This window comes from Myxocyprinus asiaticus, chromosome 36 (genome assembly GCF_019703515.2).
Source record: "Myxocyprinus asiaticus isolate MX2 ecotype Aquarium Trade chromosome 36, UBuf_Myxa_2, whole genome shotgun sequence".
NCBI classification, from domain to species: domain Eukaryota; kingdom Metazoa; phylum Chordata; class Actinopteri; order Cypriniformes; family Catostomidae; genus Myxocyprinus; species Myxocyprinus asiaticus.
Window position 1 is genome coordinate 14,785,913 of NC_059379.1, and position 12,114 is coordinate 14,798,026.

A 12,114-nucleotide genomic window follows, 5' to 3' on the forward strand; every position below is an offset into this window, starting at 1 on the left:
CACACTGTCGATTCACATTTATGTTCAAACACCATGTAAAAGTGAATTTTGCATAATAGGTCCCCTTTAAATTTTGCTTCTTTTGAGCCATTCAGAGGTGGACTTCCTCCTATGCTTTGGATCATTGTGTTGCTGCATAATCCAGTTGCGCTTGAGCTTCCACTCATGGACTGATGACCAGACGTTCTCCTTTAGGATTTTCTGGTAGTGAGCAGAAATCATGTTTCCCCTCAATTATTGCAAGTCGCCCTGGCCCTGAAGCAGCAAAGCATCCACACACCATCACACTACAACCACCATGCTTGACCGTAGGTATGATGTTCTTTTTGTGGAATTCTGTGTTTGATTTACGCCAGATGTTACGGGACCCTTGTCTTCCAAACAGTTCCACTTTCAACTCATCAGTCCACAGAACATTTTCCCAAAAGGTTTGAGGATCATCAAGGTGTGTTTTGGCAAAATTCAGATGAGCCTTAACTTCTCGGTTAGCAGGGGTTTTCGCCTTGCCACTCTTCCAGGGATGTCATTTTTGGCCAGTGTCTTTCTGATAGTGGAGTCATGAACAGTTATTGGATTGATGCGAGAGAGGCCTACAGTTTCTTGGATGCTGTCCTTGGCTTTTTTGTGACTTCCTGCATGAGTCGTTGCTGTGCCCTTAGAGGAATTTCTGGGAAGGTTTACTACTATGCCAGGTTTTCTCCATTTGGAGATAGTGCTGTCACTGTGGTTCTTTGGAGTCCCAGAGCCTTTGAAATAGCTTTTTAACCCTTCCCAGACTGATGTATTTCAACCATGTTTTTCCTTATTTCTGGAATTTCTTTTGACCTTGGCATAGTGTGCTACTGGGTGAGACCTTTTAGCCAACTTCATGCTGCTGGAAAAGTTCTATTTAGGTGTTGATTTGATTGAACAGGGCTGGCAGTAATCAGGCCTTTGTGTGTCTAGTCCAGCTGAGCCCCATTATGAATGCAGTTTCATAGATTTGGGGATTTAGTAACTTTAACTTTAAGGGGGGGGGGGGGGGCAAATACTTTTTCACACAGGCCCAGTTGATATTGCATAACTTTTTTGCTTCAATAAATTATATTATAATTTATAAACTGTATTTTGTGTTTACTCAGATTACCTTGGTTTTATGTTAGAATTTGTTTGAATTTTTTAAACAATTTAGTATGAGATATACACAAAAACAGAAGAATTCAGGATGGGGGCAAATACTTTTCCACAGCACTGTATCTGTGACTCTGGTAATGCAAATATTGATTCTAGGTTGGGAAAAGCACTGGACTGGCGAGTACTGATACCCCTTTTTCACAATAGTGCTGGTGTTGGTGCTCACATTTCCGCTTGAATAAAGCTTGAAAACTGATGACGTACTCCATTACTACATACATAGCACATCACAGTATTTGATTTCAAGTCTTACTCTTCGTTTTGAGAACATACTTTAACATCCAAATTAATTTAATTCAGCATCTTTACGATAGCATTAGCTTTGATGTAACATGAAGTTATTGTAAAGTTAAGTATATAACAAGTAAAATACATAGCAATCTCATTTTTTAGAATTGTAAAATCAAACTAGAGGAGTAGCAGTGCATTGTTACAAATTCAACCGAATGTGTTGCATCACGCACTTGAGGTGTAGACACCTTTGTTTGATTTTAATGGGAGTGATCTAGTTTTGTTTTGCATTTTGAATTGTTGTTTTGAAAACTGCAGGGCATTATCCCGCCGCCTGACCTCAAATGTTAAGTGCTTCCTGTTTTGAGACCAGCAGGTTGAAGGGACCGTTGCGGAGCCACATATTTAGGTACTGAACCACCTTTTGCTCAGTGTAAACACTTTGAACAGAGTAAGATTGTGCACAGCACCATGTTGGTGGAAAAAGGGGTTTGAGAGAACCATATCACTATTGCACTCTTGACCACAGATTTGCTCCAGGTGGACTGGCCCTGCACTTAGCGTTCTCTAATTTGCTTTGGATGAAATTTATCTGCTAAATGACAAGGAACCAATATATGCAAACCATCTGTGGCATGAAAAGCCAGAATCACTGTAGCATTACATGACCATTGAGACTAGAGCTCCATGCCCATGCTGAAGCCTCAGGGGACTGACCACTGCAGAGGCTCGTCCACCCTGACAATCCCCCTCCATTTCTCTGTCTTCCGAACACTGCTCTGTGTGTGCTTCCCAAGGCTCAATGACATCAAGCACTGCATTATGTCAGTGGCCCATGGGCATATGGCTGGCCCGAATTAGGGCCATGCAGTTGAAGAGTTGGATCCTCTACTCTGTTGATCAGACTACGATGTTATCTGGCACTATGAACTCGCACCTTAGCAGTGACTGTGGTTTCAACAATGTAATACTTCAGTGAGGAATGCTGGTTTGTTACAACATGATGTAGACACAAGCAATGAACTTTAAATATAACCTAACTGATACCTTCCATTGAACTCTTCTCAGGTAGGGAGAAGAAAGTTGGTCATTCTAAATATCAGGGTAATATATACAATATATTTTTACAAAATTATTATTACACAGCTCTTTAGTATACTTGACTTTAAATGGTCAATCATGGCATTCTGCTTTTATTTTGTATTATGCCAGCTAAACTAAAATGAACCGTTGTCCCAGGGAATTTTGTTTAATAACTTTGCTAGTTTAGGTGTGCTAGTTTCGCATCACTTCACAGTCTCTTTCTTCTTGCATAAAAAAATAAATAAAAAAATTCCATAAATAAATGTCCATTTATTTAAGTTGGCATGTAGTATGCAGGATAATGCACAGACAATCGGTCATTATTGCAAAAATAATAACCACTTTAAGGGTTAGATGATCACCCTGTCTTGGTTCATTTTGTGATAATCACCTGTAAATTATCCCTTACATACATATTATTATGCATCTGTATAGCTGCTCTCTTTGACACAGCAGGCATGGTAGTCTATATGGTATCAATAAAATCAATGTAACCAGTCATCAGCTCCTAGTCACACAAGTCAAGACACTGGGAAATGTATGATACCTATCCTGTGATGGCTTTCCCTAAAAGACCAGTCTCTGAAAAAAAAAAAGGTAATAATGATATACTGGTAATGAAAAATATCACACAGAATGTGATTAAACACTTATAGCACACCATTTGGAGGGTTCAATGTTAAACAGGTTTTCAATGCCTGGTAAAGCTATCTAAAAACAAAAAACAAAAAAAAATAATAATAGAGGAGGATTTCATCTGGTCCATATCCATATGGTTTATAAAGGTAACCAACACAAATCCTCTCAACCTTTCTGACGTTAATTACTGTTGACTAGCTGTGCACCGAGACGCTCAGATACAGCACGTTGTATTTTGCCAAGCGAGAATTATTTCCAGCATCTAGAATACCACCTAGTATTGATCTGAATTCATTCCTCTGTTCCTCTGTCATGTTTGAGATGAGTTCCTCTGATAAGGTTCATTTATTTATTTATGTTTGCTTTCTCAGACCTTCGTCTCTATTGAGCTGTGTTCAAGCAGTAATAGTTTTCTATTAGATTTCCCAAAAGCAGAGTCACTTATTTACCATGGCAATGCATCATTAAATCAAATGGACCCCTGTGACACGGTGAGCCTGCTCTCTTCTGATGTTTATGATCAGAGTGTGCGATCAGCATTTATTAGCTTACCAGGGAAATTGGGACTGCGAGTGCATGCCGGAGCTTGCAATTCTGATGAACCCGACCCCTCTGAAAATATCAGATATTGCATATTGAGTGTGTATATGGAGATATTGCAAGTGAAGTGCTCTCGTTGTGCAGGACACCCAATCTGACAAACCATTACTGCTGCTTAACTGTCTCAGTGGGTCGAGATGAACCAGTATGAGAGCTATATATATATATATATATATATATACACCGATCAGCCACAACATTAAAACCACCTGCCTAATATTGTGTAGGATTTAGCATTCTGACACGCTGTTCTTCTCACCACAATTGTACAGAGCGGTCATCTGAGTTACCATAGACTTCATCAGTTTGAACCAGTCTGGCCATTCTCTGTTGACCTCTCTCATCAACAACGCATTTCCATCCACAGAACTGCCCCTCACTGGATGTTTTTTGTTTTTGGCACCATTCGGAGTAAATTCTAAAGACTTGTGTATGTGAAAATCCCAGGAGATAAGCAGTTACAGAAATACTCAAACCAGTCCATCTGACACCAACAATCATCCATGCGATTATCTAATCAGCCAATCATGTGGCTGCAGTGCATAAAATCATGCAGATATGGGTCAGGAACTTCAGTTAATGTCACATCAACCATCAGAATGGGGAAAAATGTGATCTCTGTGATTTGGACTGTGACATGATTGTTGGTGCCAGATGGGCTGGTTTGAGTATTTCTGTAACTGCTGATCTCCTGGGATTTTCATGCACAACAATCTCTAGAATTTACTCAGAATGGTGCCAAAAACAAAAAACATCCAGTGAGTGGCAGTTCTGTGGACGGAAACGGCCCATATTAAAAAAAATTAAAGAAACAGAAATGTGCAGGAAATATGTGTACTTCTTAAACATTTGAATTATATAAAATTGAAAGTAATCAAAAGTAAATAAAAAATCAAATTGAAAGTAAAAGAATGAATATTACTGTTGTTTATAATCATGTACATTCACATGATATAGATTCTAGTCACAGTTAGACTTTAGTTAATCATGGCTGACTGTGAATAGTGCATTTCTCCAAAGGTACTGGTAACTGAAAATGTTTGCTTTTGCATGATGCTGCATCTATGCTGCTTTGTGTCAGTATAAGTCTAAGATGACTGCCATATCAGCCAGCACAACATAAGCAAATAAATAACTAATTGCACTGTGGTGGCTGGAGGTGTGGTCGAGTGTTAGTGTGTGAATGGAGAGCGAGATCAGGAGATGAGAACGGTAAGGATCGTCACCTCTTTATGATGAGTCTAACACCTGTTTCTTGTTCTAGTGAGGGTGCGGGAGAGTTTAGAAAAGAAGCCAGACACCGGAGAAGAGAGAGAGAGACTGACACGCTTGTCCTATGTGTGTGCGTGTCTGGGCATCTAAGAGTGTTTAGCTGAAAAGCAGAGTTAGTGTGTGGGTGGCTGAAAAGCCCGATTTAAGTTGCCGCTGGAAAGATGTTTTTGTTTTGACATTAGAAATAAACACGATACGTGGACTGATCACCCAGCTCCCGCTTTCTCCTTTTATGAACATTGTTACACTGGTGCCGAAACCCAGGAATCGCTCTACTCGCCCAGGAGCAGCGTTTTCAAGAGCTCCTACAGGCCCAAGCCGAGGATCGACAGGCATTGCGGAGCCTGATAGCTCCAGGCAGGTCCTCAGCCGCATCCCTGGGGGCAGCAGCCGTACCCTATCTCCTTTTGACCAAGATGGGGCCCCAGGATGAGCCGGAGGCATTCATTGCCTCTGGCTGGCCTGCTCTCCGGGGAAGCCCAGCTCATGCCTCAGACACTGCTGGCCGAACACCGCCTGATCTACGGGAACCTGAAGAAAGCTATCCTCCAATGGGTCGGCCACACACCTGAACAACACTGTCAGCATTTCCGTTCACTCACGCTTGGCAAGACCGGCCACCCTTTTATGAACGGCCAGCTGCTTCGCGATGCCTGTTGGAGATGGGTGCCTGTTGGAGATGGGGAGCCCGACGCCGAGGCGGTGATTCATCTGATTTTGAAGTCTCTGCTTCCCCAGCCCTTAGAGGATTACCCACAGGTGATTTCCCTCTGGAGCAGATGTGAGACGAGACTCTTAGGCATGCCTTCGACCAGGTGAGAGTGATTGATGGTCAACGTCTTCAGCCAGACATTGCACTCGTATATCTGTACTTTTCTATTATAAATGATCGGTTGTATTGAGTGATGCAGGACGCTCAGACAAAAGAAGATACAACCCAGTTATTGATACCGAAGAGCCGTCAGGAAATGTTATTCCAGATGGCTCATTATAATCCGATTGCGGGTCACTTAGGGCAGGAAAAGACACTGAACAGTCTAATGGCCCATTTCAATTGGCCGGGCATTCACAGGGATGTTTGCAGATGGTGTGCAGCATGCCGTGAATGTCAGCTGGTGAATCCACTGGCCACCCCAAGAGCACCTTTGCGCCTGCTTCCTTTGATCGAGGTCCCCTCGAAAGAATTGGTATGGACCTCGTCGGGACGGCACGCGGGCATCTCTGCTGTGTAGAGCAGTGCCTCTACACGGCATTTCAGCATGTAGTGTTGTGGAGGCACTCTCCAGCATTTCAGCATGTAGTGTTGTGGAGGCACTCTTCAGAATTATCTCCCGAGTGGGGATTCCGAAAGAAATCCTCACTGATCAAGGCACTACTTTCATGTCACGGACACTATGCGAGCTGTACGAATTATTGGGTATTAAAACAATTCGGACAAGCGTGTACCACCCGCAAACAGATATCTTGGTCGAACGGTTTAATAAACCCTGAAAAACATGATTTGTAAGGTCAATGGGGTGTCTAAATTTGATGAGTATCCACCACCTCGTATTGACAAACTGCTCGATCGGTTGGGCGCAGCTCATTTTTATTCGACACTGGATTTAATGAAGGGTTATTGGCAGATCCCCTTAACACCAATGTCCCGTGAGAAAATAGCCTTCTCCACACCGTTCAGCTTAAACCAATTCGTGACCCTTCTGTTCGGTTTGTTTGGGGCCCCGGCTACATTTCAGCGCCTTATGGACTGAGTCCTCAAACCACACTCTGTGTACGTCGCTGCCTATCTGCATGACATCATTATATACAGTAATAATTGGCATCTGCACATGCAGCATCTGAGGGCGGTTCTGAGGTCGCTGCGAAGGGCGGGACTCACTGCAAACCCCAAGAAGTGTGCAATTGGATGGGTGGAGGTACGGTATCTGGGGTTCCACTTGGGTCATGGGCAGGTGCGCCCCCAAATTGATAAGACCGCAGCGGTTGCAGCCTGCCCGAGACCCAAGACCAAAAAGGAGGTGAGACAGTTCTTGGGGCTGGCTGGCTATTATAGGAGGTTTGTGCCTAATTAATCAGATATCACCAGCCCACTTACTGATCTCACTAAAAAGGGAGCCCCAGACCTGGCCCACTGGACGGATCCGTGCCAACAGGCTTTTATGCAGGTGAAAGTTGTGGTTTGTGATGGGCGGTTGTTACATGCTCCTGATTTTTCTCTTCCTTTTTTTGTACAGACCGACGCGTCAGACAGGGGGTTGGGAGCAGTGTTGTCCCAGGTTGTGGAGGAGGAGGAGCGCCCAGTGCTGTACATCAGCTGGAAGCTTTCAGTGAGAGAGATGAGGTACAGCACCGTTGAGGAGTATCTGTCCATCAAATGGGCGGTCCTCAAACTTCGGTACTACCTCCTGGGACTGGCTTTCACCCTCTGTTCGGACCACACCCTGCTACAATAGCTCCATCGCATGAAGGATACCAACGCATGGATCACCCGTTGGTATCTGGCTCTTCAGCCTTTTAAGTTCGAGGTGGTCCACAGGCCTGAGTCGGGCGATGGGGGTATGTGGTGGCAGGGGGTATGGTGAATGGTGTTAGTGTGTGAATGGAGAGCGAGTTCGGGAGATGAGTATGTTAAAGATTGTCACCTGTTTATGATGGGTCTAACACCTTTTTCTTGTTCAAGTGAGGGTGCGGGAGAGTTTAAAAGGAAGCCAGATGCCGGAGAAGAGGGATAGAGACTGACACGCCTGTCCTGCGTGTGTGTCTGGGCATCTAAGAGTGTTTGGCTGAAAAGCCGAGTTAGTATGTGGGTGGCTGAAAAGCCTGATTTAAGTTGCCACTGGAAAGCCGTCTTTGTTTTGACATTATAAATAAACACAATACGTGGACTGATCACCCTGCTCATGCTTTCTCCTTTTATGAACATTGTTACATGCACCTTTAATGTAATACATGCAGTCAGAAATTATAACTTAATTTAGAAGAACTTAGTATATAATGAAAACAGACTCCAAAACCCCATTTGGTTATCAATATCATTTTAACATTAATATTTGAATTGAACTCTTCTAGCTACCTTCAAGTGGGCTTTCTCTTTCCACTTGTGCATGTTCCTATCATAAGTGTGGTTCCTTGTGAGACAATATGGCTACATGAACAGATGATGTGTTATTAATCATAGAACTTGACCTTTGGTTTGCACACTGATTCTCTAATGAAGGTAGAGCAAAGAGCTACTCAGTCGTCTCACAGTAGTTTCTACCCTCTCTCTTTTTAAATCTGTGCCTGAAATGCTCATTAGAAACATCTTCCTGACAGTCCTGGCCAGATCTCAAATGCTTATTAGTGGTTACTCATCCTACAGAATGATGAGCAATAACTATACAGGCTAGTTAATGTCATATCAATTTATACAATGATGAAATGAATGATAATTAAAGATGAATAATATCCATGTTAAAAGGGGTGTTCATTCAACTGGTGGATCTAGATTCATTTACAGTTGACATTCATTCTATTGACGAAAGTTTTTTGACCTAAGCAAGGTTTTGGTAGAGTAAATGCTCTGTTCACATGGTGCTTCCACAGCATCCCATCACAGCAAACAAGGTATGGTTCAATGGAAGAAATGATTTATTCTGGCAGACGTGGGACTGCACAACTGCTCTTTTCAATGTTGGCATCTTGTTTGCCTGTTTTCTGGGGGCAGAAATGATTCTAATGGAGCATTAAAGCTTTTTTGCAGCGCTGTCTTTAGCCTCCGCCACGCTCATGTGAGTGAGCCAACGGTATAATGAAATGAATGGGTTTTTCCCATACTTGCCCAACTCTGCAATTGTTGCATTATTCATCTGGTGAGTCAGGGTGACTTACAATTGTGTAAATTTAGAAAATTAATCCGTTTATTTTCGCTGGGTATTTATCCAAGCAGTTCTTTTCCTTGCCTCACGGGACGCTATGGTAGCACACTCTTTGACACTGTGCTTTAATATAATGGTCATGCAGTGCTCCCTACCAAACCAATGATTTCTTATTCAGGCAGTGCATGTTCTGAAGCTTGGCCAAGAACAGCCGAGTCACGCAGCATATTGATATGAAATCTCTGGATAAAACATCTTTAACTGAACCGAGTTGAGTTAGTCGACCAAATAATATACCACAAATAAGGTTGAGAAGCATAAGCAGCACACACACACACACACACACACACACACACACACACACACACACACACACAAAATAATAATATATATATACATGCTGCCAAAGTTTTTACTCTTTACATCAGTGAATGGAAATCTAATCCACACATTTGGTCAAAATTAAGAAGGATAAACCATCCCTTTAAGCTGCCCTAAAACCATTTGTGCATACATCCAGAACATTTGAACTTGTGTAATTAGGGACTTTCATCTACTCCTGAACATATAGGTAGACTAATGTAGACCAAAGGCCCTAAAGTCAAAAGTTTGGCATGTTTGTAATTTGCCTGAGGAATATCAGCTCAGGTAACCATGAACAGCCATTATAGCTTCCATTTAACAATTAGAGGGGCCAATGAAAAGGAAAAGTAACACACATAATGGCCCCTTAAGCAAGTAGTCTGTTATGACACTGTCTGTTGTGAAGAACCCTTGCCATAGGTAAAGGTCTTCATCACACCTTTAAGTAAAGAGTTCCTTGGGTAATTTGTCACCCCTTCATTTCTCTCTCTTTTACTCTTGTCTCCTCACAGATAGCCTTCTCTCAACACAACAGCATCATGGACCTGGTGCAGTTCTTTGTTACCTTTTTCAGGTGAGTGTGTGCTCCTCCTTTCTTTCCACTCTGATCCACTGTTCCAGAAATGCACATTATAAACGAGTGTTGAGTCAACACAGAAGCAGACTGTGACAAAATAACGGTCTTTCAGTTGCTAAATCGATGTAAAATAAATTAGTGACTGCCTACCTGGGCTGGATTCCTCAACATGCATGTCTTATGCCTTGTCCCTTTAGCGAGTCAGTTTGGAGAGTGCTGTTTAGGGCAAGCGGAAAAGGGACCTTATTGCCTGTGATGTCCTCCAGCTCTACCCTATTGCCCATCCATAGAGACTCTTCTCCATACATTTTAACTCTGAAACGATCAGAGAGAGCAAAATGTTCTGATGGACAAAAGTGGCATGATGCTGTTTACTTCGCTTGTAGTAGTTTTGCTTATTTTACTGTTACCTGAGGCCTGCTAATAAGCTGAGTAGGACTGAAGTTGACTGTAGAGTTAAATTTTAAACTATCATATATTCTGCACTTAAACAAGCATTTTAAAGCTTTTTTTGCCCTACTCTGTGAAGTAGTTTTGTTTTAACTTTTAAAGTTAACATAAAACATCATCTGCAACCTGTATTACTTTCACAATGTGACGTATTTCTGAGTGAAAGAGGAAAATCATAAATAAAACAAATTTAGGGCTGGACTTTAGTTTACCCATCAGGGAATTGATTTGGTTGAGAAAATTGGGCATTCTATATCTGAATGGACCTGAATGCACGTTTGCTAAAACACTGCCTAAAGAGCAGTTTGCGTCAACTGAAAAATAAAGTTTAAGATGTGGAGTTATTACATTTATTTCTTTTTATTTTATTTTTCAAATAACTTGCACTGATGAATTATGCAGTCAATTAGGTCAATTTTCATTTCATGTCGATTCATTTTTTTAATTAATGAGTTTGGAATGAAAAAAATTGTTTTAAACATTATATAAATGCACTGATGAGCCAAAACATTATGACCACCTGCCTATATGCTGTTGGTCCTCCGCATGACGCCAAAATGGCATCAGCCTGCCAAGGCATGGACTCTACGTAACCCCTGAAGGTTTCCTGTGGTATCTGGCTCAAAGACATTAGCAGCAGATCCTTCAAGTTTTGTAAGTTGCAAGGTGGAGCTACTGTGGATCGGACTTGTTGGTCCAGCACATCCCACAGATGCTCAATCGGATTGAGATCTGGGGAATTTGGAGGCCAGGGCAACACCTTGAACTCTTCATCATGTTCCTCAAACCATTCCCGAACAATGTGTGCAGTGTGGAGGGGAGCATTATCCTGCTGAAAGAGGCCACTGCCATCAGGGAATACCTTTGCCATGAAGGGGTGTACCTGGTCTGCAATGATATTTAGGTAGGTGGCACGTGTCAAATTGAATGGCCGGACCCTGGGTTTCCCAGAAGAACACTGCCCAGAGCATCACACTCCCTTCACCGGCTTGTCGTCTTCCCACAGTGCATCCTGGTGTCATCACTTCCTCAGGTAAAAGACGGCTGTCCATGTGATGTAAAAGAAAGTGGGACTCATCGGACCAGGCAACCTTCTTCCACTGCTCCAAGGTCCAGTTTGGACGCTCGTGTGCCCATTGTAGGCGCATTAATAGGTGGACAGGTCTCACTGTGGCCACTCTGACAGGTCTGCGGCTACGCAGCCCCATTCGCAGCAGGGTGCGATGCACTGTCTGTTGTGTCACATTCCTCCTGTAACCATAATTTCAAATTTTCTGTGACTTGTGCCACAGTAGACCTTCTGTCGATTCGGACCAGACGGGATAGCCTACATTGCCCTAGCGCATCGATGAGCCTTGGGCGCCCAACACCCTGTCGCTGGTTTGTGGTTTGTCCCTCCTCGGATCACTGTCGGTAGGTACTCACCACTGCTGACCAGGAGCACCCCACAAACCTTAACATTTCAGAGATGCTCTGACCAAACCGTCTCACCATAACAATTTGGCCCTTGTCAAAGTCGCCAGGGTTCCCGCGGATCCTTAAAAAGACTTAAAATGTCTTAAATTCAGTTTTCCAAAATTTAAGGTCATAAAATGTCTTAAATATCTTAAATGATACAACAAAAGTGTTAATTATAATTTAAAGAGGTCTTAAATTTGGGGGCAGAAAGATGGGAATCGTGAAATGATCTAATGTGATTATCAAATTTCAAAAGAATACGATTCAATTAAATGAATGCATGTGCTGCGTCTTTCAGAGAGAAAACGTGGCACTGTATATTCTCTCTACACACGCAGGGGCTTGTGAATGTTTCCAGCTGTTGCACAGAGGTTCGCAATCATTAGGACATATTGGAAATTTATGACAAAC

At 42.6% G+C, this 12,114-nt stretch overlaps 1 protein-coding gene across 4 annotated transcripts in view; it reads left to right on the top strand.

The window, feature by feature from the left end:
- The window catches only part of atrnl1b (attractin-like 1b), a 149,908-nt gene that overhangs the window by 66,112 nt on the left and 71,682 nt on the right, over positions 1 to 12,114 (top strand). For 3 of the 4 annotated variants that reach the window (XM_051673902.1, XM_051673903.1, XM_051673904.1), the window contains exon 25: positions 9,731 to 9,792. In XM_051673902.1, the coding sequence (XP_051529862.1) occupies positions 9,731 to 9,792 (62 nt within the window). Of the gene's footprint in view, positions 1 to 9,730; positions 9,793 to 11,537; positions 11,719 to 12,114 lie in introns of those variants that run through there. The other variant, XM_051673905.1, reaches the window with a different exon arrangement.